The 26,606-nt window shown below is 41.0% G+C and overlaps 1 protein-coding gene across 1 annotated transcript in view; it reads left to right on the top strand.

The window, feature by feature from the left end:
• Window positions 1–26,606, top strand: part of zfh2 (Zn finger homeodomain 2) — a 173,628-nt gene that overhangs the window by 35,505 nt on the left and 111,517 nt on the right. Inside the window, 3 exon segments of the mRNA XM_074091401.1 lie at window positions 850–3,622; window positions 7,945–10,652; window positions 12,049–14,887. Coding sequence (XP_073947502.1) covers window positions 886–3,622; window positions 7,945–10,652; window positions 12,049–14,887 — 8,284 coding nt within the window. The 5' untranslated portion in view covers window positions 850–885.

Here is a 26,606-nt window from a genome sequence, read left to right as displayed (position 1 = left end):
GTACTTTTAACGAATTTTTACTTTAACACAGTCATATTGATCAGTCGGTGTAATCGATTGTCAGAAACGATGCTCTATCACTCTATGTTACTGAGCGGTAATAAGGAACGTTTTTGCGTGATGAATTCTTTATGTTTGTAAAAAGTGTTTTGTTAGGTTCACGCGTTTGTTGGTTTGTTAATTGTAGAAGTGTCAGTATTGACAGCGCTGACAGGCTGTCATGCCGATAAATTGATCGTAGTTGTTTGCGCAAATGTCGGTTAGATAAGCAACGATTACCATGTATTTTAATTTGGGTAAGTTCAGTACTCGTAAACGAATTCTATGGGAAAGTCTTATCTTAACGGAATATTTGCTAAGGCTTACCTAAGTGATTGGCAACTTTATGTTGACGCCGCGCCGGTATAATTTTCTACGTAATTTATTCTTCCACGCGTTTAAATATTATACCTACCCTACATAAGTTCGGGTCGATTTGATTGACCACAATAACAAAGTGCACATTGTATCTTGGGAAACAAAAACAAGTGACATAGGCGGGCGACCCTCCCACTTCCGGTCGGGTTCCCAGTTCCGACGCTCAATACAAAAATCCATTCAACGGTCACCTTCGGCTAACTAGGTGAAACTAGTCCGTGAGAAATGTTGGACACATTCAATGTGTACTGATATTTGAAATGCCTGATTGAGCCTGAAAATACTGACGGGGATTACAGATACCAATTAAATAGAGGATGAATCATGAATGCTACATGACCATTGATATGTTTGAGATAATGATGTGTAGTCCAATCTGTTTGAGTTCATATTTTTGGAGATGTTTATTAACGTATGTTTTTTTTGTTACAGGAGAGCATGTGATGCCGGCCTTTGACGCCCGGCGCCATGCCCACGCCGCTGCAGCCCGGCGGCCCCGCTAGCGGCCCGCCACCGGAGCGCAAGCGGCGCCGCAAGCGCGACGACCCTCAAAGTTCGGCCGCGCTAGAGCCTGACGACGACGACGGCGACATGAGCCCGGAGGAGGAACCACGCAACGCGCCTGCGGCCCCGGCGGCACCCGCGCCCGCGCCGGCCTCCGCCCCCGCGCCCACCTCCCCGCCCGCCGCACCCGACGCCGTCGACCTCTCTTCCAGAAGGGATTCCCCGCCGCTTTCCTCCGACGTCGAGCGCTTCGACGGCAAGATAGTCTACAACCCCGATGGCTCAGCTTACATCATCGAAGATCCCGAGCTGTCGGAAGGCGAGACGAGCCTGTCAGACTTGCCGAAAATAGAACCCGGGTGCATAGTCGACAGCCGCAACAGCAACATCGTCGAGAGACAGCTGGAGTTCCCTCAGATAGCGAGCGCTTTCTACGTGTCGAGAAACCCATCCTTGTATGGCGCTCTCTACGGAAGACTGGCAGCGGAGCGAGCTCGAGCGAGACCCGACGCGCCGGTGATGCACAGCTATCGTGTGTTCAGTTTTCGAGGTGGAAAAGACGCCCCGAGACCCCAATCTCCGCCTGCGGAATGTCCTGTCAGTGTGCCAGTTAAACCGATTCTTATGTGTTTTATATGTAAATTGAGTTTTGGATATGCTAAATCTTTTGTGGCGCATGCCCAATCGGACCATAGTTTATCATTACTTGACTCGGAAAGAGACGCCTTATCAAGAGAGAATGCTTCCGCGATCATACAGTGTGTTGGAAAAGATAAAGAAGCATTAGTATCGTTTTTAGAACCAGTTGGTGCCGCTGCACCCCCTCGAGCGTCAGCATCAGGAAGTCCGGCTAACGTATCTGAACTTTCAAGTCCGTCAATGGACAAACGACCAGAAAATATGATGACTCCTATTGATAGAGATAGTGAATCAATGCTACCCAATGGAACCTGTGATGAAAGAAGGCCGAGCCCACCGGCATGGAGGCCGCCAAGATCGATAGCAGACGCTATGATACCACAACATTCCTTGATCTCTGTAGCACATCCTCACACAATCAATGCGTCAGTTCAACCACGCGCAAGCCCTAATTCTTCCCCACCATTCCAAGTGACACCTCCAGCATTTCTGTCTGGCACAACGATAGGGGTTTGTCCAGATCACCTCGGAGGACGACCGTCTGGTGCAGATTGCCCAAAATGTGAACTGATTCTGAATTCTGGAAGACTAGGAGGACCACTGGCTGGTATGCATAGTCGAAACTCCTGCAAGACTTTAAAGTGCCCTAAGTGCAACTGGCATTATAAATACCAAGAAACACTTGAAATCCACATGAAAGAAAAACATCCTGAAGCTGAAACTAGTTGTATTTATTGTATAGCTGGTCAGCCACATCCTCGGCTGGCACGGGGTGAGACATACACTTGTGGATATAAACCATACAGATGTGAAGTTTGCAACTACTCTACGACTACAAAAGGAAATTTAAGTATACATATGCAATCTGATAAGCATTTAAATAATATGCAAGAATTACAAAACGGGGGAAATCCAGGAGAAGGAACTCTACCCCCTCCACCTCAACATACTCCACCAGGCGTGCACAAACCTCCTCTACCGCATCACTCTCCTTTAGGTCAGAAACCAAAGCCAACTTTCCGTTGCGACGTCTGCAATTATGAGACTAATGTAGCGCGAAATCTCAGAATACACATGACCTCTGAAAAACATACGCATAACATGCTTGTTCTGCAGCAAAATGTCAAGCATATGCAAACTTTGTCAGCTCTCCATCATAGACAGCAAAGCCAACAGCAATTAGAAAGTTTGTTACATTTCCACAGTGGCGAGGCCCCTCCTCCCAACCCTGAAGCCGCTCTTGCTGACATGGCGTACAATCAAGCTCTCATGATCCAACTTATGACCGGTGGACCTGGACCTTCCCCACCTGAATTAGGCGCACACCTCGATGTCGGTCTAAACCCTGACGCGATGGAGCCTCCACCGGAGCCAGCAGACCCTGAGCCGGAGAGAACCTTCCACTGTTGTATCTGCAACTGCTTCTCAACAGACTCCCTTGAAGCTCTCGGCCATCACTTAGCACAAGATCGCACGAAAATAAGAGAGCAGGAAATTCTGGCACTTGTAGCTGGTCATTACGTTTGCAAGCTTTGCACTTACAAAACTAATTTAAAGGCAAATTTCCAGCTTCACTGCAAGACGGACAAGCATTTACAAAGATTGCAACATGTCAACCATGTCAAAGAAGGTGGACCAAGGAACGAATGGAAGTTGAAGTTTTGTGGTGGAGTGGGGACTGGAAATGCGGGAGTCGGTGGTGTTCAGATCAGATGCTGTTCGTGTGATTACTACACCAACTCAGCGCATAAATTGCAATTACATGCTGCTGGTTCTCGACATGAGGCAGCGGCATTGCTTCTGAGACATCTACGGGAATGCGCGGCGAGGATCCCTCGGGAGCGTCCACGAGTTTACCGCTGCGCCCTCTGCGGCTTCGGCGCTCCTCATCGCTTGCCACTCTTGCAGCATGTGCGATCTGTCAAGCATCTTCAAATGGAACAAATTCATCAACTTCAAAGACGATCGGAAGGCAAAGACCCGACACCGGACGTTGCCGAGCTCTTCCAAGTCATTCCTCAACCATCAGAGCTGTCCAGTCCATATGATCAACAAGAAAATGGTAAGTGTTGTAACATAAGTATGTACTTGTTGTATATCAATACAATACAATGACTCGATCTTTATTACACCAGTAATGTAAACACCAGAAATGGTAAACAATACAAAAACAGGTATAGAGAGAAAAATACAAGGCAAGCAATAGACGGCCTACAGCATTTTGTTGTATTGTTGTTGCTGTTCTGGAAACGTGATCGGGATCAACACTACATACACAACTCAGTAAATAAATATACAAGACGTTGGCCACCGTAGGTATTACGTGAAACAATTACATTTACATTTTTGTTTTTTAATTAAACCAAGATAATGAATTTTAAAATCCAGACAAAAAGCTTGACTGAAAAGCTAAAAAGCTAAAAGTTTGTCGCAAATGTCGCAATGTCAGTTTTTTTTTCTCAAACGTAATATACAACTGAACAAGTCATTTTTTTACTAATTTTCTGCTTTGATGTTCTCGATTCTCAGGAGTTGCGGGGTAGCAGTGTTTTGCAACTTTTTAACAGGTAAAAAGATCTAAAAAGTTCTACTCTGAGATTTACAAAATTAAAAGAATAAAAAATCTTACACACACATCTGACACGACAAAAAATAACTAAAATCAATAGAACAGTAGTCTCGTTAATTAATATAAGGAAACACTGACCTTATCTATTAATGAAATGAGTTAGAGTTGGTCCCAATCACGTCTTCAGAATCGCCCTCAAAAATTTAATTTGAAAGTTTTACATTCTAATCAAAATTTTTTTCATGTTTGAACAAAAACGTCCATAACGCCTTCCTACAAATCTATCTCACTTAGTCAAATTAACTACTTAAGTTAAAACACAATCGATTAAAAAAGGAAATTAGAATAAACAATTACTTTTTCAGACATCTTATTATTCCCTTTCATGTTCAGCAGAGTGACAAGAAGGAAACAAAACAACCTGTTATTTGATAATTATCGAACCGTTGATAGCCTATTGTTATATTCTAGTATTAACTTCCTCAAGCTCGTGGCACAAGATTGTGTTAAACTAGCTGTTACAAAACGTTTAATTTACACGACGAAATATGTACTCCGTCACTCACTCCATAATTCAACAGGATAACGGTAGTGATAGTAAAGAAATTACGAACGCGTGCGCGTACGCTACAACCTTCTTATTCCCCAAGTTGTTTCTCCACTGCCCGTAAGATGGCGCTTATCACGCGCACCGCAACCGCTCCTTTGCAAACAGCAATATGGCAAAAATAATGTTATTATTATTTTATTACTCTCGTACTAAGCACATTTCAAAACATTTTATTCTATAAAGCGTAAAAATCCCATTAAAATTAATTCAACCAAAACCATTACCGGCGTTCGTATCGATAAAGTAATACTGAGTCGACTTATGAATGTGATTTCGAAACATCACTATCGCCTTCCAATTTAAACCGATTCGTTCCTTAATCAATTTTCTTTTGCGTTTTTACAAAATGTAAGTACTTCTCTCCTTGGACCATGCCAATAGACATTACAATGTGTTTTGTGTTAATTCGGTGAGTACTTAACAAATTGGGATGTTGAGCAACGTGCGCGGCGTGGACCGGCCGCCGCGTGACCGTCACTTAGCCAGACCCGTGAGCAATCTCCATTTTGAGCGCGCAGCATTTAGCGGAGAATTCGTAATCACAATAATGAGATAATTACACACGGACTAAATTTAATTTAAAGCGCGCAACATTAGAACAGGTTTCTTTAATAACGTACGCCTTACACGGTGTCGCCACCAGTCGGAGGCTGTCATTGGCCGGAGACGGCTCCGCCCCGCGCGCGAGGGAGACGGAAAGAAGATTTGAATTGAGAACGCGAATTTTCCATAAGTACCACACGCGGGACAATGACTCGCATTACGTATGTGGCCATCGCGCATTAAGGATGATTGCCCCCTTGTGATGAGGCTGCTACATCATCGTACAATGTCGCCGGCTGCATCGCCCATCGCATGTTTATGGCCGCGGTGAAATACGATAAACTCCGAGAGAAATGTGGAGGCGAAAGAAATCCGGCTTACACCATTGTGTCCCTCATGTTTATGCTTATTACTTATTTTCACCTTATTGAGAAGCCGTTTTAAACGATCGTTTGTGAAATGTAATGCCAAGTTTTCAAAACGATATTTGTTGATTTTGTTCCTACGCAATCCATCATAAAAATAACTCGTCTGTGCTCTTTATTTATACTCGTCCGTCATAATTGGATATGACGTTTTTTTGTCCCTCTCTATTCATTAATGTTTCTCATCATCAATTACAATTAAAACCAGATTATAACCGGTCTGAAATTACCCCTTAGTATTGAGTCAAAGACCAGTTGGAGCTTTTGCTCGGTTAATATATTTTTTGCTAAACAAGACCGTGTAGCAGGAAAAAAGTTACAGATTCAGTTTTGTAATAAAAAGAAACTGAAATATTTTCTTTAAATTTTTTCTTGCTTTTGTCGTTAAAATTGCAGTCATGTGCGATATTAATTCCCTAAAAGCGGAACACAAAACGCAACACCTCAGTCTCGGCGACAGCAAAAAATCGTTCAATTCCCATTGTTGCTCTGACGCCACGTTGTAAAAATCCTGACCTAAATCTCGCAAAACAAAACTTGCATCGCACTGCACAATACCTACTTTACGACGCTATAACGATGTGGTGTTGCCTTAGAAAAGACCCTTTGTCCATTGACAAAAAGCGTTGGAGATCGCATTTATGCAGACGAGGTCCCTTTACCTGGCCATTGTTCTATCTCCTACCAGACGGTGGGTCGGCGATTCTCCATCATAAATAATTACATTCACTGGTCACTTCGCTCTGGATTTAGGGTCAGTTGCGCTATTATTACTTGGATTTACTTATTATCCCTCTCCCCTTCATTAGAAGTAACGGTTTCAACTGATTAAAACTATAGAACGGGTTCCCAAACAGGGGACCGACTGGTTTCCGATCTGCTCGACTGTGAGATAATTTTTAAATTTTAATTAAGTGAAAAATCACCCCTTTGCGATTTTTTTTTGTTTAAGTTCGCCGTAGGTATTTCATTTAGATGAAATAGTTTAGTTTGGGTGTTTGTTGCCGTTTGAGCACAGTAATATTCAATAATGTCACCATGTATATTGTATATAGATCTATCTGTGTGTAATTGTGAAAGCTCTAACGATTATTCTTAAAACATTATTAGTATCATTAAGTACGGTCGGTTCCCTATAACTTATGTATCCACTTTTTCATACTAGTTGCATAGAAAAGTGGATACTTATTATGTTAGGGCACCGACTGTACTTACCCAGTAAATATTGGAATTTTAGAAGACGAGAAAAATTTTGATATTCAACATTTTTGTGTAACTAACGTCATCCGGGAATCACGACTAGATCTAGTATACCACACGTGTCTACTCGTGACCACGACTGCCGCAATGTGGTCGAAACGTCGAAGTAATTTAAGCAATATAATATGTACCTACTACATAGTCGTGAATCTCAAAGTTTTTAATATTATATTTTTATTTAATTAATTTGAACGTTTTGCTAAAATATTTTTGTGGACATTCACAAAAAAAATGGTCGGACGAACTGTCAGTTGCCCATCTAATAAGGCATTATCGGAACGTTACATACATTAACGAATCTTTGTGCCCCTGCCTCGGCCGTTTCTTTCACCTTCCTTATTTGAGCGTAAACAATGCGGGGCAGCTTCTTTCACACGCTGCCGCGGACTTATCCCTGGTCAAATAATAATTGCAGTCTCACATATCTCCGACTTACCTGTCCTGCTCACACTCGTCGTCATATCCGTCAATCCCGCATGCATTTGATCCAATGCGAAACTAAATATTCGAAACCTTTTGTAATAATGAACAATGATTGTTTGCCCGTCCTGTATCTTCTTTGTGTGCCAAATTACAATATACTTGTTACGTTAACATTAATGCGTCTGCGTGTGTGCGTGCAGGATGGATAGAGCGATACCTTTGTCTTGCCGAGACGTCGCAAACAAAACGAACCTACTAATAATATAAAGGAGCGGAATCTTATTTTTAACTTCGATTCAGAAAAGTAACAAACGTTCACGCCGAACAATAGTGAGCTTCATTTATAGAAATAATCTTTTTTGTAGATAAATCTCGTGCATAGGTAGACATTGTGGACGTACGGCTTACAGATTTGTATCCATTCGTAACGCAGATTCCGTAGCGGGAGGTTCGACTGTTTCTATTCTTTACTTGGTCTACCTAATTTTGTAATTGTAGGTTAGTTTTAGGTTGTTTCTAAGATATTGTCTAACTGATGTTTTTTTTGTCAACAGATAATAAGGAACCAGTCGATCAGAAGCCTGAGTTAACGCAAGAACAGAAGATGATGAGGTTTTTAGAACAACATCAACAACAAGCTCAACAGCAATTGCAACAACAAATACAACAACAGCAACAGAGTCAACAAGGATCAAGCGAGAGGGACGAAGAGCGTGAAACCCCCGGCCCGCATGCCTGTCCGTACTGTAACTTTAGTTGCGGCAGTGAGAGCCGTTTACATGCGCATGTCGCCGCATCACATGGAGACAATACACGGCATTTCATCTGTCCACTTTGCCAAGACGCATTTAAAGAAAGGGCGGCTCTGGAACGGCATGTGATGCAGATACACTCCGTCAACTCCGAGGGCTTGCAGAGGTTATTGCTACTTGTCGACCAAAGTCATTGGCTGAATGGTGGTACCCAAACATCTAGAGAAGATGGTCGCCAAGGCGATGAAGAACGTGAGATTTCTTCGCCACGCTCTGAAGGAAGCGCGGATGGAGAAACCGAAAGGTGCTCTACGTGCAATCGTACTTTTCGAAACGTGGACGAACTTTGCCAACACCAAAACGAATCTGGTCACTTCGAACTGAAACAAACACCACAGGGACCTGGTTATGTTTGCTGGAAGAAAGGATGCAATCGCTATTTCGATACAGCTCATGCGCTGCAAAATCATTTTAGAGAAGCGCACGCTCGTAACTCTATCGCGAACATGTCTGTATCTGAAAAACATGTCTACAAATATCGGTGCAACCAGTGCAGCCTAGCCTTCAAGACTGTAGAAAAGCTCCAGCTTCATTCTCAATATCATGTCATCCGTGATGCTACCAAATGCGTTTTATGCGGCCGAAGTTTTAGATCCGTTCTTGCTCTACAAAAACACGTAGAAACCTCTCACTCCGAATTGTCTGAAGAAGAACTTTCTGCTTTCAAACGTAGTCTTGCATCTAATCCTTTACTACAAGGAGGTCAAGGAACTGCTTTGGATGCTGCGACGGCAGAACTATTACGCAAAGAAACTCTAAGAACCCCTGAAGATGAGCTAGGCGAACAAGATGACAGAGATTCAAGTGCTACAGTCGCTGATGAATCAGGTCACAACGACGCTGAAAATTCGGACGATTCCATCATTTACAAGGACCAACAGTTTTTAGAAGACTACTTGAATTCACAAGCTATGGCAGAAGATTCTTATAATGATCCAAACAGAAAATACAAATGCCATAGATGCAAAGTGGCTTTCACGCGCCAATCTTATTTGACAGCTCATAATAAAACACTTCTACATAGAAAAGGTGAGAAGCTCACATATCCAATGGAGAAATATCTTGACCCTAATAGACCTTTCAAATGCGACGTATGTAAAGAGTCGTTTACACAAAAGAATATTTTACTCGTTCACTATAACAGCGTAAGCCATTTGCACAAACTGAAACGTGCTATGCAAGAACAACAAAACAACAACAACCCTCCAGTTTCGCCCGGCGCTGGCTCAGCGCCTTCTAACTTGACACTAACACCTAAAAGTACATCTAGTGAAGAAGACGAACGTAAACGCTACAAATGCAATATTTGCAAAGTGGCATACACTCAAGGCAGCACTCTCGACATACACATGAGGTCCGTGCTCCACCAAACGCGGGCCGGCAAGTTGCAAGAGCTCGCGGCCGCCGGCCACGTGGATCTATCGCGGCCGCTAGTAGAGCAGCCGGATCGGAACGACCCCGCCAAAATTTTACAAGACGTGTTGTCGCCGAAAAATACATCCCCTTCATCAACGAGCAGTGGGGGCCCGCGATCCTCGCCCCCCGCGCGCCCAGGTAGCCCGCGGTCCCCTCGCGCAGGTAGCGCCTCGTGCGATCGCTGCCACGCGTCATTTCCTACTGGGGAGTTACTCGACGCACATCGCGCTACCTCATGCCCGTTTGGCGATGCGCGGGCGCATTCGCCATTAGCTGACGCAGACGCAGCTGCTTTAGACGAGATGGTCGCGAAGGGTAACCCGCCCAAAAGAAACTCACAAATGTATAAACAATTATTAGAAACATTCGGGTTCGATCTCGTCATGCAGTACAATGAAAATCAACGGCGGAAAATGCAAGAAGAACGTGAAATGGCTCGTGCGCCGAGTCCTCCCCCTCCCCCGCCCGAAGAGAAACCCCCGGATGGTGAAACTAAATCGACGTGTCAACATTGCAATAAAGAGTTTTCTAGTGTGTTTGTGTTAAAAACTCATTGTGAAGAAGTGCATAAAGACAAGGTTCCTCTCGAGTTTTTGGAGCAGTTTGCGGAGCATTTCAAGTCTGAATATGAAAGAAAGTCCGGTGCGCCTAATTCGCCTCGTGCTGCTTCACCTGCCCCGCAAGAAGACAGGTCGCCTTCTCCTCGCGCGGAAACCGCTGGGAACTTTGCCAACGAGAATGGAAACGGAGCAGGAGAGGCTCAAGCTGGAGCTTTGCTGGCTGCTCAGGTGCAAGAGATGCAGGCTGCGCTGAATATGCTTCAGCTGCAACAACAGCTTGGACAGCTTCATCCAATGGTGGCGCAGATGTTGTCGCTAGGGCTGCCTCTGGGGCTCAATATGGGCGCACTGGCGGCCATGAACCTACAGCCGCCGCTGGTGCCCCTCATGCTACCGCCTCCACCCTTCGACACCATGAACTTCGGCCACGATGCTCAAATGAAACAACAACAGCTTCTTCAACAACAGCAACAGGTTAGTTAGTGTTCAACAACATTTTAATTTTTATTTGCATGCCACCTGAATTGATTAAATTTAATTAAGGCTGTTTTGTAGCAAAAAAAAAAAACAAATTATAGTTTTAGCCTCAATTAAGTAGTCAAAGCTAACGATGCCGTGTTGCCTAACGTTTCTGGCGCTCAAGACCGCAATCAAATGACAGAATATACACAAACTGTCATTTGATTGCGATCGCGAGCGCCAGAAACATTGGCACCCTTATATCCCTATGGCCTCAGGTTTTAAGACTAGATCCAAATTGTTTTTTTTTTGCTGCATGTGGGCCTTAACTGGGTCACTTATTTTATAGGTATATAAAAATATCTGTCATTTGTCAAAGTCAAAATAGCTTTATTCAATTTAGGCTATAACAAGCACTTATGAAATGTCACAAAATCGTGTTTCGTTAAAAGTATATAAAGCTAAATACGAGTGGTTAGTATTATGTATGTACATACCTTTAACCTAACATGACATGAAAATGTTAAAGAATATCTTATATGTAGTATCTTATATGTAGTACTCGATTACTTTGGAACAAAGCATAATTCCGACCAGTATTTTTTAACTTAGTTTGACCCCTGAAATCTACTTTGAATCGTTTATATTGAGCAGTGCGAAGCTTATCCACGTTACATAACCAAAAAAGCTTTTTCATAAATACTTACTGTTTTTTTTTGCCATCTATAACCACGTTGAATTATTTTCAACCAGGCATTCATACTTATCTACATATATTGACATTGGTATAGGTTTTCAAAGTTTACACAACGTCCATGCGGCATTGGCTTGATTATTTCTGTAAGCTTCTCTGTTTAAATTCAATCGCAAGGCAAAGATATCGACGGCCATTGTAAGATAACGATTTAACGTTAGCTATCTGTTTGCATAAAAGCGACAGACGATCTTTTGTTGACTAGCAAGGGTCGAATCTTATTATTAACAGCGGCTCTTGTTAAACTGACTTACCTGCGGACACTGATCGGTAATACAACGGCAAATAAATACGCCCTTTACATTATAGTGTATGTACATTCAAATAATAACGAACTTTTTTGAGATAGGTTTTAGATTTTAGCAAACTTTTGATTGAATGATGAATGATAAAAAATAAACCAGGCTGTTTGCGGCTTACTGTTTAGCACAAGCCACCTCTCGGGATTCAACAACAGTTTCCACGTGGGCACGGTGCGAAACTTGACACGCACAGAATGCTTCATATTTAGGTGCAGGATTCCTCACGATGTTTGCTATAGAAAATGAAGTAGTAAAGTATTAATTTGATACCGAATTTGATACCGAACTTAACCCTACTACCACGGCTTTTTTTTAAATGGAATAATATTCTTACAATTTTTTTTTCTTTTTTTAGCAGGCAAATGCTGCGGCTGGGCAGAAACGCGCGCGTACGCGCATCACAGATGACCAATTAAAAATTCTACGAGCGCACTTTGACATCAACAATTCGCCCAGCGATGAAGCCATCGCAAAGATGGCAAAGCAATCCGGACTCGCGACCAAGGTAATAAAGCACTGGTTCCGCAACACGCTCTTCAAAGAACGACAGCGTAACAAGGATTCGCCCTACAACTTTAACAATCCGCCTTCAACGACCCTTAATCTTGAAGAATATGAGAAGACCGGCGAAGCGAAGGTCACAACATTGGATTCATCTGCAAGTTCGGATGAAGGAAAGCCACCACCAGAGAAAAAAGTCAAAATTGAGGAACCTCCTGTAAACCAGCAAGAAGTCAAGTCTGAGCCTAATGACGAGCCGACAATGGAAGAGAAATATCACACATATGATGACAGGCATCAAGAAGACAAAAGCTTTATCTTTCCTCAGGTGCCTATGCAGAGCCCTGCCCCGAGTTTAAATCATTCAGACCACCATCAAAACATATCACGACCACAGACTCCGACGCATTTGTCTCTGAACTCGTTAATTCAGTCACAGCTTGATTCCATTCCAGCTACGAGTATACCGCAGCCGCCTCATCCGTCGATGCTACCACCAAAGTTGAATCAGAACTTCACGTCCCCAAACTCCGTGCCCCCGAACGTCCTACCTTTGACCCCAAATCGCAGCCTCAGTCCCGGCAGGGTACCGGCCGATTTCGGACTTTCCGGGGGCAACTCGAACGGATCCAACAGCTCGGGGTCTTCTGGCAAACGCGCCAACAGAACTAGATTTACCGACTATCAAATCAAAGTTCTGCAAGAGTTTTTTGAGAATAACGCATATCCAAAAGACGATGATTTAGAATATTTGTCAAAGCTGTTGGGATTGAGCCCGAGAGTTATAGTAGTTTGGTTTCAAAACGCTCGACAGAAAGCAAGAAAAGTGTATGAGAACCAACCGGCTGCCGAGCCACCCGCCGGTGCGACTGACGATGCTAACAGATTTCAACGCACTCCTGGACTTAACTATCAATGCAAAAAGTGCCAACTAGTGTTCCAACGCTATTATGAACTGATAAGACATCAAAAAACGCACTGCTTCAAAGAGGAAGATGCTAAACGTTCAGCTCAGGCGCAAGCGGCTGCAGCACAAGTGGCTGCGACGTTGAGCAGCGAGGACTCCAACTCAAGTACCGTGGAGCACCACACACCGCACGTGCCTGTGTCGCCCGCGCCGCCGCGCACTCCAACGCCTGCGGCTCCCAACTACCCAGTGTCTCCGGCGCCTCCCACTCCCCATACGCCAGTCACACCCATGGCGGTTACTCCCAGAACAGAAGAGAAAGATGGAAATTTTCAATGTGATAAATGTAACCTAGTCTTCCCTCGGTTTGATTTATGGCGGGAGCATCAACTTGTTCATATCATGAATCCAAACTTATTCCCCACGTATCCGCCAGATTCCCCGTTTGGTATCCTACAACAACACGCACAGTTACAACAACTGAATGCTCAACTCGGGAACGAAGAGGCGAGGCACCCACTAGTTGCAGCGATTAACCAACAGGCGGTAAAGAGGAAATTTGATGAATATGAAGAAGTGGATACCGGAGAACAGCCGAAAGACAAACGCTTAAGAACTACAATTTTGCCTGAGCAATTGGATTATCTATATCAAAAGTACCAAATCGAGTCCAATCCTTCTAGAAAAATGCTAGAAAATATAGCTCGTGAAGTTGGCCTTAAGAAAAGAGTAGTACAGGTGTGGTTTCAGAACACGCGGGCGCGCGAGCGAAAAGGACAATTTCGTGCGCACGCGCAAGTAATTAATAAAAGATGTCCATTTTGCCCCGCTTTATTCAAAGTAAAGAGTGCTCTAGAAAGTCATTTAAGCACTAAACATGCAGACCAATGCGCTCGCGGTGAGATCAATGTTGATGCACTTCCGGATGAAGAATTAAGCACAGAATCAACCCCTAGTTTTGGCTCCCAACAAAGTGACCGACAGCAAAATTTTTCGCAAGCGGGGGCTCCCATGTTGCCCCCTATTTTTCCGCCCTTTCACTCAGACATGGAGAAATTTATCAAGCAGTACAGTGAAGAATCAATGAAGCGCTATGTTAGTGAACTGCAAGCGCACGCCGCTGCCCAACAGAATGGCGGTAATAACGAGACCTCCGAAAATCGCACAGAACATGGAAAACCGGAGATACCTTTAGATCTTAGCAAGCCAGTCGATCTGTCGCGGCCGGGATCGGACGCTGATGAGCGCTCAGACACCGCATCAGAGACCATGGAGTTCTACGAAGAGGACGAACCAACCTCGCCGCTACCCGGGCAGATGACGCCGCGACCGCCCGGCAAACGCTACCGCACTCAAATGTCCTCTCTTCAAGTGAAAATAATGAAATCATTATTCAGCGATTACAAAACGCCGACGATGGCCGAGTGCGAGGCGCTCGGGCGGGAGATCGGCTTGCCGAAACGCGTGGTGCAGGTGTGGTTCCAGAACGCACGTGCGAAAGAGAAGAAAGCGCGGCTCGCAGCCGGCTTATCGGAAGTGTCGGATGTGCCGCCGCCGGAGGAGTGTCGTGTGTGTGATTTTAAATACAGCCACAAGTATTCCGTGCAAGACCACGTGTTTACGCGCGGGCACATCGCCACGGTTCGCGCGCGGCTCGAGACCGGCGTCGGCGTCGGCATCGCCGGCGGCGAGGACAGCACGATGGCGCTTATGCAGATGGCGGCGCGCCTCGAGAGCAACATCGAACTGCACAACGCGTTCCTGCGGCCCCAGCTCGCCGGCAACGGTGAGTGCACTTGACCGCGGTCCGCGTCGCATACCGCTCCCGAGCGCTGTGCGACCCTCGACCCGCTTACGTAGAACCTCGCACGAGCCTGGCTCGCTCGCGAATTTAGTAGCTCATGTATCTAGTGATAACGCCTCGATGACCACGACTCGAGTCAAGCTCGTTTCGTGCCGTAACGGTCGTTGCTCTATTATCCTACTACTGAGTCCTGTTGTAAATAAATTGTAGGTTTAATTTGAAATAGTTTTATGCTACGCCTACGTTGTGTTGGTTTTTCAGTAGCACCCTATCGTTCAGATTTTTTTGGGTTTTAAAGATTTGATCATGTTAGAAGGAGTTGTGATGGAGTTGAGTGACACTTGATCGCTGATCGCACACGGGAGGCGCTGGTAGTGAGACTCCTGCGCCGGCCGGGCGGGGGCGGGCCGCGCCGGCGGCCGGTGGGCCGGTGGGCGGCCTCTCTACGCCGCCGCTATTCAAATGCAAACGAAACCCAACAATGGTAGGACGCGTGAAGGACGTCGTATATCTAATGGGACCGATCTGGCGCACATGCATTTCGCTCCACATGAATAATCAATTATTTAAATGACGCCAATCAAATGACTTTCTCGGAAATTGTACGTCACTGTCCATTGTCTCTTTAAAATCCATTACGTTCTCAATTATAATTTCGCCTTGAAAAACCAGCACGACGTAGCATAGACTAGTAATCTGTTGCATAATATTATTCTTCCTAGTTGTTCATATTTAAAACTCCTATTAGGTTTTAGAGACTTGTCGATTGTTGTAGGATTTTAAAGAAAACCAAATTTATATATTTTAGAGAATTTAAAACGTTTTAGTTATTTTGTAAAGTCATAGCGAAGCCTGAAGTCTATATTACTATTTAAATAAGGTGCCTTGTAGGATACAAGTGTTTTGTAAATTATTTTCTTAGGACCTCCACTGTAAATAAGTTGTTCGTGTAAAAGTATACTACTAGATGTAATAATAGTGCGCTGTAAAATTGTTTCCGACCGCTGAGATGTGTATTAGGCCTATCTATTTAGATATATTATATACATAAATTGTGTTTGTTTCGGAGAGGCATCTTAAGAACTTGTGATATAACCGTATCTTATTATTAGTAACTTCGAATATCGAAGCTCATATCTGAGGGTTCGTTTCTAAGGACAAAAATACATACATACATAACACCGCAAATTTAGTCGAATTTTACATAATAATGAGATTCTTGGTCGCCTGTGGGGTCTGCCGGCTGCAGTTTTTGCTATTCTTGTGACACATTTACATGAGAGAGGGCTGGGATTAGGGAGTTAGGCGATATGCAAATATTTGGTTCAAATTGAAACGGCGAGACGGCGGCGCGGCGCCGCGCGAGCGCAGGAACGCGAGCGCCGCACGCGCCGCGGGTGTTGCCATTATAATTCTATTTACCCGCGGAAAGTCGCCTCCCGCCGTACTCTACCGCCTTGATACGTCTCCATCTACCTTTCAAATGCAAATGTACACTTCTCGACACAAATACAATGCTGTTATATACAATGTTATTTTGGCTTCTTATTTATTTGCATATCGTTGTTATCGTTTTCATTTTTTTTGGTTATGTTTGTATTTATTTTTGTTACTTAGTTTTATATCTACTGCTATTTTGTTTCATTGTGTAGATATTGGCGTGCTTCAGTGATGCATGCTTAAGTTTGTATACCTGACAAAGGGGTATTTGATATTGAACATGCCTCCAATACGACTTCCAATAATTTTATTTTAATTTGTGTAATTTAATTTTAATGTAGCGACGTGCGATCTGCATTTACTGTTATTCAGACATTTGAAACAAAACCCAGTGCCAGCCAGAGAAAGCATTCTTGGTATTGTTTTGACGATATCGTCTAAAGAAAGATTGAGAGTCTTGTAAACTGATAGTATTATTATAATTATTCTACAGTTATTATATTTGCGAAATTCGTTGAAATAAATGCAATATTTATATTATTGAATTATGTTTTGTTATTTTGTTTTTTCCTTGGTTCCTTTATTTTCCTTTAGTTTTTTTTGTTGTTAAACAATAAAAATTGTTATAGGTAAATGTTTTAAACAAGCTTGTTTAAACAATTGAATAATTTTGTAACGAACAATACGGCCAGGGTTTTTGGAAAGTCCCCTGCTACGTTCGAAAGTTGAGGTATTACTTTTGGGTAGATGAACAGAGTAGTTAAAAATGGGTATCCATTACAGTTTTTACTTAAGTAACATTGTGAGAGCGCATACCTGGGCGCTTTTAAAACAAAGAATAGTATTGTTTCTTCATCCGCAAGTCATAGACGAAGTGAGACAATTCCTGTCTCAAACCAACGTGGGAGGTATCCATTATAATGAGTCAATATTCCACTGTCAACATTGTTGAAAGATGTTAACAGATTGCTAGTTTATGATTGAGAACTATTTGACTGAAGCAAAGGAGACCTTGTAACGATCGTAACGGCACGCCGCTGAAACGCTTACCCTTCAACCATTTTCCATGTGGAACAAGTAGGAATACGAAAAATAGGTAAAACATTTACGGAGTAATAAGTTACACTAGAATTAGGTAATTCAGAGGGAGTTCGTCTGGCAGTCTTTACGCCTATTTCAGTGCAAATTAAAAACTTCATGCCGATTGATCGTGAATTGCTTCGTGCCAGTGATGAGGTTCTGAGCGCAATTTTCATAAAAATGGTTTCGGTTGAGATGGGATAGTAACGAATTTAATTATAATGTGGCTACAGCTGAGATGATTAGTGGAACCTGTCGGAAATAGTTGTTATTTGCTGTGGTAATAATTATTGGACCCTCTTTGAATGGCATCTCATAGTCAGGTGTAAGTACGTAGGTACTATATGTGTGTGTACATACTTGAGACATTGTAAAATACCTACCTACAATGTTTTTTTTTCTGTTTAATAGCAGCTCAACAAATATATACAATATTAGATACAGCTTTTCAGCAACAGTTTTTCATACACAACAAGTAGTTAATTTTCATAAAATACAAATTAGTTATAATTTCAAAACGCTCTCCTATTATACCTACTACGAGTATTTTTGACTTTTACCATTATAATAAATATAGCGATATCAATAATTCTATTATGTTTGTGTGACCGAAAAGTGGAAGCTGCATAGCTATTTACCGGGTGTGGCCTGTAATACAAGCAAAAAATTAAAACATAGATCGTCCTCGTCAAACTGAACAACATTAGTTCAGCGACTTTTAAAAATAATGGAGTCTTTGAATTTCCCTTTTTTCATAGAAATTAAATACTGCTATCAATGTACGCCATCCTAGAACACAAAACTGACGTCGCCTGTCACGCTACAAACATGAAGCATTTTGCTTTACATTGCTTCTTCGAATAAACTTAAAAGTGTAATAAAAATTAAAAAAAACTAATTATTTATAAAAGTCGCTGAACTAATGTAGTTCAGTTTGACTGTATGATCTATGTTTTTATTATTTTCTCATATAACAAGCCACCCCCGGTACAACATAAGGCATTGTAAGTCCACTTTTTTAACGCGACAAATGAACAAAGATAGCTGAATAAATTAATTTCCTTTACAAACATGATTAACATATAACTCAACAGTCAGAATACCTAATATGATGTCGGCGCTCAAAAGCATGTAACTGGAAACATACCTGTAAGTAAATTTCACGTCTGACTGGCTTCATCTAATTCACAAAAACTAAAGGGCATGTAAGCGATATCACAATTGAACCTTTTTCTCGATCTACGAACAATAAGTAATTTTTTTCAGCCACCCACTCATCGATTCGAGTGTTCGTTGCAAAAAATATTAAATTACAAGCACACAAAGAAATAAGGCTAATCTCGTTAAAAAAATATTCCGTTAGTGAACCACCTAATTATTTCATTGTTGACTCACAATATATAGGACGTGCTTGCCAGAAAACAGCGTTTTGTTCGATTACAAAGACGTTTTTTTTACATTTAACCAATATCATGGCTTCAGGTAATTAGGTAGGCAGACCAAGGATAGACAGAACTGAATCGATCTGGCAGTATTGGAGTTGTTCCACGAGTTACTGAAGCGTTTAGGGATCTAGCTGCAGCAGTATAGGTTACGCTGAAGATAGAACTTCGAACATTCTTGGTGTTATTTAACGTAGACCATCTTGAAGTCAGTTTTCCCAGGCGGACCCGGTCCAGATAAAGCACTTCAAAAACTTGGATACGTAGTTTACAAACAAACTTGCAGATAAATGCTGATAAATGGTGGCTTACTTCCGTAAGTACCTATATACTTATACTTACTAGCTTTTTACCGCGGCTTCGCTCGCTTTAAATTTGGAGTAACATACATTTACTTCCTGCCATCCTTTTTATCGTATTTTGATTGATTTTTCGGAGGATTATATGGAAACACAAATTGCCTGTATTTGTTGTATTTACATTCAGACAGATGATTTCAAAAATCAACCAACATATATAATTAATCATATTCGTACCAACTTTGGAATCACCATCATCATGTCAGCCGAAAGAAGTCCACTGCTGGACATAGGCCTCCCCCAAGGCTAACTTTTTAATGGAATGTGGAATTTTAGAAAACGTTAAAGTAGTTACGCGTTTCTTTTGTCCGCGTCTTCGTTCACGACATAAGATTATTTCCTCGGGATAAGAGTAAGTGAATTCTGTACACAGCCACACAGCTGTCCCTGTAATGTGAAACAGGCTTCTTTTATCTATGGAAATCGAAAAGTTCCCGCGGGATAGATCTAGCACTTTTAGTTCGATTGACAAAAAAACTTTCACTGACAGAAAGCTACACTGTTTTTCTTCTTTAATCCCGAGAAATTGTAAAGAAATTTTAACATTCTTAATTGACAATGAGAGGCATTGTATCTTTGAAACAGTTTTGAAAATCGGCCCCGGATTTGTATTCACTTATTTTTATCCGCGGAAATTTTGCATTTTTTCGGAGAAAAAGTAGTCTATGTCAGTCAGTATAGTATAGTTTTCTTTACTAACTTAGGTAATAGCTTGTTTTCGAAATCTTTTATTTTCATCTTTAGTTTATTTTCAACTTTTTAGCTATATATTTTAGTGTTTCATCAAGTCATGTGTACCTACATCAAAACTGAACATACATGCAAAATTTTGTACCTGTGCTATCAATCCTTGAGAAGTTCCGTCATGAGCAGACGACCCTAGCTGTTGCATTAGGTGGTGTATATTATAAAAACGCATTGTCATTGAAATTAAACAATTGTGTATAGTTTTTTTGTGTGTGCCATTAACTTTTGAGGAGCTCCTTTCTACGGAGACGACCTTGGCTAGGATGAGCAGGATGTCACTGCCAAATCCATGCCAAATCATTGGTTTATTATCAGATTTATATCAGTTTACCAAATCTCCAGTCCCTAGTTTTAAATATATCCTATATATAATAGCTGCTGTAAGAAAACGTAGATATGGTGTTTGAATCGTTATCTGTTTAAAGTATTATTGAGTGATTTTACTGTGCTTATTGTTAAAAAGCTTCCTTTAAAATTTACCTCCATGCTACTGTATCACCACCTATTTGACACCTTTCGACGGACACATAGACTTTTGTACCTATAATTTGTTCTCTTTCCCTCTTCACTCCATACGTAGAAGTGAGATTAAAATCGTCATTACTTTCGGTAAAAAGAAGGCGCCATCCGCCTCTACCCTTGCGTTAAACGTCTTTAACTCTTATTCTGAAAATAAAATTAAAATAAAAGGTAAAGAACAATTTGACTAGCACAACTGACGTTCCACATTATGTACTTATTTATATAACCCGAAAATAGTTCTTTATCGATACGAGTGTAGAAGGTAGGCGAAGGAGATTCCCAGCGAGAGTCGGTGATCTAAAAACATGAGCGAAGCGAGTATTTTGTACCGACACGAGTTAGGATTTTTTGCCTATATTTCACGCGTATGACAAACAACGATTTACAGTATATAATACGAGGATACAATTATTCAAAATTAAAGAAATTAAACAGTATGGCGGGTTTCTATGATGGATGGAAACGCATAACAAATGAGCTGCGAGCATGACGTCACCCGTTCCGAAACGGACTCAAGAAAATTTAAGCTAAATTTCAGCTTGAAGTAAAATTATTTTTCTCCGTTTTAATGCAAATAAAATACAAAATTTAAATAACTTTCTCACCTTTCCTTGTTTTTTATTGTTTTAGAGCAACCAAAATAAAAAATACGTACCTGACTCATGGGTATTATTGTTTGACTTAGACTATGAGCATTGTTTGACAGAATTATAATGTTGTTAAACAGTTTAGTTGTTGGCGGGAACACCATGATGAGCAAAGCGGACATCTCTTTACCTAGTAATTTGTGGCGCGCAGGTACATTGCGAGGTCCAACGTATATAAGTAGTTGTAGGTAGAATTTATTAACCATGTGCCATAACCAGATGTTCCTTTATTTTTAACTTCATAATCAAATGAAAAAAATACACTGCCTACATTTGATTGAACCTAGTCAGTAAATATTCGCTATTTTACAGCCTTTCGTTTATCTCTCTGTTTAAAACAATTTAGTGTAAACGCAACTTTTTAACATTTGGCTATCAAAAAAATACTTCAACGCACTCCTGTGGAAAAAGTACCAGAGTCAATAGTGACAAAATTAAGAACGTTGACTAGCTTATGTCCTCTTCCTCTTGATACTAAAAAATCAGACTTCTTGATTTATCAACAACGATATTACAAAGGGTTCAGGTGTCGTGTGTCGCTTCAAAACAAACATGGGACGGCCGTGGCCGTGCTCGACTTGCCGGCGTGTCCCCTCATCCTAAATGATATTAGGTAAATGATTTCCCAGGGCTACAATTGATAAAATAACTAGCAATCCTTAGAACAAAAAAAAAAACACACACACACACACACACACACAAACATCACGCCTGTATTCCCAAATGGGGTAGGCAGAGCAGATGAAACGTTACCGCTTCGGAGCCACTTTTAGCAATTTTAGGTTTTAAGTTTGACAAAAACGGTACAATAGTAAAAGGTTGCTAGCCTGTCGCCTACGGTATACCTTAACCTATATCCTCAGTCGCCTTTTACGACATCCATGGAAGAAATGGAGAGGTGTAATTCTAACCCGCCCGGGTAACATAGAAAACATCATCAAGCATTTACTTATTACGGGCAACTTATAGCCTAGCGATTAGAATCTTTAAAAATAAAGATTAAGAAATTATATAATTAATTGTTTAATTTGTTATGAAAAAATATTCAAATCCAGAGGTCTTCTGCGGACTGGGGGCATCCCTAGGAAAAAAAATGACTTTCTGTGGACATGTTGAACTACGTACAGTCACCAGCATTAAAATCTGCCACAGCAGAGCGTGCAAAAATATCTGACACGTTCTTCCGGCCCTAGAAATAGAGTCGTATCAGATATTTATGCATACAGGCATTTTTCAAGCATATGCGTTGTGAAGGTATTTTCTGTCATTCGGTCGGTATGAAATTATTAGCGTAAGTAGACTCACATTTAGAGATTTTTAAATACATAGCTAGGTGTACGTACCTACTAAGAATATCAATGTCCAACTTCATAACCTTTACTTTAAACACGTAGGCCAGTTAAAAAATAAAAGTTCGTCACGAAAACTGCTTTCGTTCAGAACTCAACGTTCGCTCAGTTGAAAAAATAAATGCATTGTCATTGATAAAATATACCATGCCTTTTGAATGCCAGTAGTTTTGTGCATATTTTATTGGCCAGCATTTGGAGATGAATATAAACAAGTTAAAATTGAACAGATGTACAGCCTGTTTTTGAAATAATTGGCTAGGTAGTTACTTGCTAGTTGCTTAAACTGAATGATAAATAGTAATTGTGAGAATACTTCATTAAAATAGGCACAGGGAAAGAAAATAACCGTAATGTCAGTAAAATATTCACTTAATATATTTAATTATAGAAACCAGTTAATAAAAATTCTTAATTAATGTACTATTTTTACACGACTGCCCAAATAAAGAACATTGTATTATTTTAACTTTTGTACTACTTACTAGATTTTTTTTATAACTCACGGATTACATGTTACTTACCGGGATAAAAACTATGCTGTGTCTTTCCCAGGTCTCGAACTATCTCTTTGACAAATTTCATCTATGTAAATCGGTGTACCGATTGTAGTGACATGCGGATGTAGCGGACAGGCAGACAGAGTTACTTTTGCGTTTGTAGGAAGTAAGGGTTTCGGACTTTTGGTACCTATTAATATTATTATATGCGCTCCGACTTCTGGCCGGGCTGGCGTCTTTTTAGGATAGCGGCGATTATAATTTTGTTAAAAGGTTAACAAAGTGAGAATTTTATTTTATTAATAAAATTAATGACATGGTCAAGTTACAGAAATATTACTTTAATCTCCCTTAAAAAAGCCTGGCTGCCGTCAACACACTGTATGTATTCTGGGTGTGGAAGGCAAAGGGAAAGCACCACACTATTTTCCTAAGAAAGTTGTCATAGAGGTTCACTACAGATCCTATAACTGATACTACAACTCTATCAAGAGTGTAACTTAGAAGAATATCTATAGTAGATAATGGTAAAAACAATATACCTATACTCTACATTTATTGGATACTGTACGTATCGGTACATACGATTAAGAGCTTAAAACTGGAAGGAGTTCTATCTACTTGTACCTGTCTATCTACAGCAGGGGTAGGGGTCCGTAGCATGTGTATCAAGGGTCGGCATTAGGTCAGTCTGTAAACATTATTAGGAAATAAAAAAAAAATTGACAGGGTTCCGAGGAATTGTTTAAATTGCTTTCACAATACTGAAAAAAGTTTAAGGAACCCTGATCTACAGCTTAAAAATGAAAAGTAGTGAACCGATATAGTACTTACCTACCAGGCCTTATTCTTTAATGCACTTGAAATCACAATCGTTTTCACCACTTCTTTCTGTCACACGGTTTAAGACGAGGGTAGAAAGAGATGGTGAATGCAGTTGCGAACGTCAGCGCGTTAAACGATACGGTCTCAGAAGTTCCATAACTCTCACAATCGAACTAAACAATTCTTGATTTGATAGAGTCAAATTTAATACCCATGTCCTAATATAAAATTCCTTCTCGGGAGACACTTTGGGCTTAAGTGTTACGTTTTACGTACCACCGTCAACCGGGATTGTTGAGCCACTTGCCTCTGTTCATAATTTAGCCAAGATACATACTTATACTGACTAACATTATACTTATACGGCCAAATTACGAAAACACTGTTTGCGGCTGTAAGTAAGCAGTAAGTACCTATTACCATACAGTGAAAAGACTAGATGTAGGTACTGACCAGTCGAAAATATTTCAGGTTACGCTAGGTTATAGGTACGCGCGTCAAAATCATAACCAACAAAATTGTCAAAAAGTGCTAATCGCCGCCATCAGCGCACTAAACTCAAAAAAGTGTAACAATACAGATCGATCTGCAAATTCTGTTAAATCGTAATAGTCGACTCGCGGCGAGTCACGTCGGGCGTCCCTCCATTACTCGCTCCAAACCGTATCGACAAATAACCGTCAATTATTGGATCGCTCTACAATCTTTTTACAATTTCTTCTCCGTCCAACGTTATTATATTTCTATTAAGCCTTTTTTGTAATCAAACTACTAATGATTCGATTCCATTTCCTAGGCGGACGTGCCGTCTCCGCAATGTTAATGACACTCGTAATTAGATCCGGATGGTTCGAGGGCGTTGCTCCTGCGCACCGGTAATGGCCAAGTGTAAATTTTACTAAAAATATATTATGGTAATTTACAAGACGCCATTTTGTTTTCGAGCAAATAGAAACAAAGCGCTAACGAACCGTCAGTCGGTGCCGGGTGACGAACAGTCATCGGGTTGTAGTTAAAAAATAAAACCAGGCTAATTTGTTTGTTTATTAATTTTATATATTTTCAGAATATTTCGCGTGGTTAGCAGATAAGTCTGACTGAACGCCCTTGTAGAGGTTTTACATCGGAATATTTTACACAACTAAAAACTTCCGTTAAACGTTCACAAAGGTATAGTCAAACCAAGGTCAAACTAACCCAACCATCTGCTGGAATATTCCAGAATCATTTAACACCCTGCATATTTTACTATCCAAAAACAATTGACAGAATCTCCTTTCAAGTTGTTTAGTTATTGTTAAATTATCAAAATTATCAGGGGGTTTGTTTTACGGCGTTACATTTAAATGCTTTTGTTTAAAAAGAACATTACCAAAGTTTTTCTGTAATACTTACCGGTACCTGTCGGGTTTTGTTTACTCAAACAAAACGAGCTTCTTACTTTAGTAAAGGTCGTAATAAATTGTTAAAAGAACAGTTATACCTACATTGTTTTAGACAGTTTTTAGCTGATGATTCATATTTCTTCCTAATTTTAAAGATATATAGGTATAATTGTGATACTTTACTGTCCTTCTCATCAATATCTAAATAGATTTATCTAAGTAGATTTAACTGCCTTCCCAATGATTTTTTCTACGATTACAGGAACGTGGTATTTTCAATGAAATAATCGGTATATTTTTTTACATGAAACTGACCGTGATTGACCCCTATCTCACCTGATGTTAAGTGCAGATGAGCCAAAAGTGTATCTCACTGGTTCAATAACAGCCTATTCACTCTAGCCTTGAAGAGGTCCAGATTGTAATCCGGAAAAACAGACGACGGTAGCGAATTCCATTCCTTAGCAGTACATTTTTTTTTTTGTTACAGTACATTTTCCTATTATTTTTCCATGTAAAAGGAAAATTCCAATCGCAGGTATGCGTAAAGATACCATGAAAGATATAATAGTACCAATCCAGGTGCTTAGCACAATACAATGTCTCTTTATTGAACTCCACATGATTGCACACCGCTACATAGATAAAATGTTTTCCTTCACCGTAAAGCTCGCGATAAATTTCAAATGTAATTTTGCACATAAACTTCGAAAAACTCAGAGGCGCGTGCCGGGGTTTGAACCCACGATCCTCTGCTTGGGAGGCCATAGGTCAAACCACTGGGCCACCAAACCTTTTCCTTTGAAAGACCAATATCCACTTATAAGTCAAGCTATCAAATCCACAAGCGCAAAATCATGATCCAATAGATCTAAATCGTACCTACACCCTTTAATGAAAACTACTTCAGCTAACAAGACAAGACAACTTGTCTCCCAATAAAATACATGGGTTCACATGATAAAGTCTATTTAAAACGTAGTTAGAGTTGCAGCCAGTCGTGACTGCGGCGTAGCCGATGACACTCGTTGCCAATTACAAGTTCAGTCACCGGCTCTCTCTACGGTGGCAATGAGGAGCTGGGAAAAAACTGGACAAGCGCGATGCTGACACAGATCTGTGGTTCAGTAGCCTGACTCTATATAGCCGTTGGCGCCGACAGTGTTTTCGAGAGCTGTATGCTCCAGCTAGGCATATGCAGATATCTTTGCAATTTTAGGTTAGTTTCCGACCGCCATTCCCATGATTAATAAACACATGGTTCGTAAGAACCTATCTTTGTATGTCTAATAGTTTCAGACGTGCTCATACTGATTTAGATCGATTTACCACCCTTTATAATAAATCAATCGACACGGGAACTAAATAAATATTGTAATTTTTTTAAGGGATGGCTCATTGTTTT

This window comes from Choristoneura fumiferana, chromosome 8, assembly GCF_025370935.1.
Source record: "Choristoneura fumiferana chromosome 8, NRCan_CFum_1, whole genome shotgun sequence".
NCBI lineage: Eukaryota > Metazoa > Arthropoda > Insecta > Lepidoptera > Tortricidae > Choristoneura > Choristoneura fumiferana.
The sequence above is the reverse complement of the archived record's forward strand: the minus strand, read 5'-3'. Positions and strand labels throughout refer to the sequence as shown.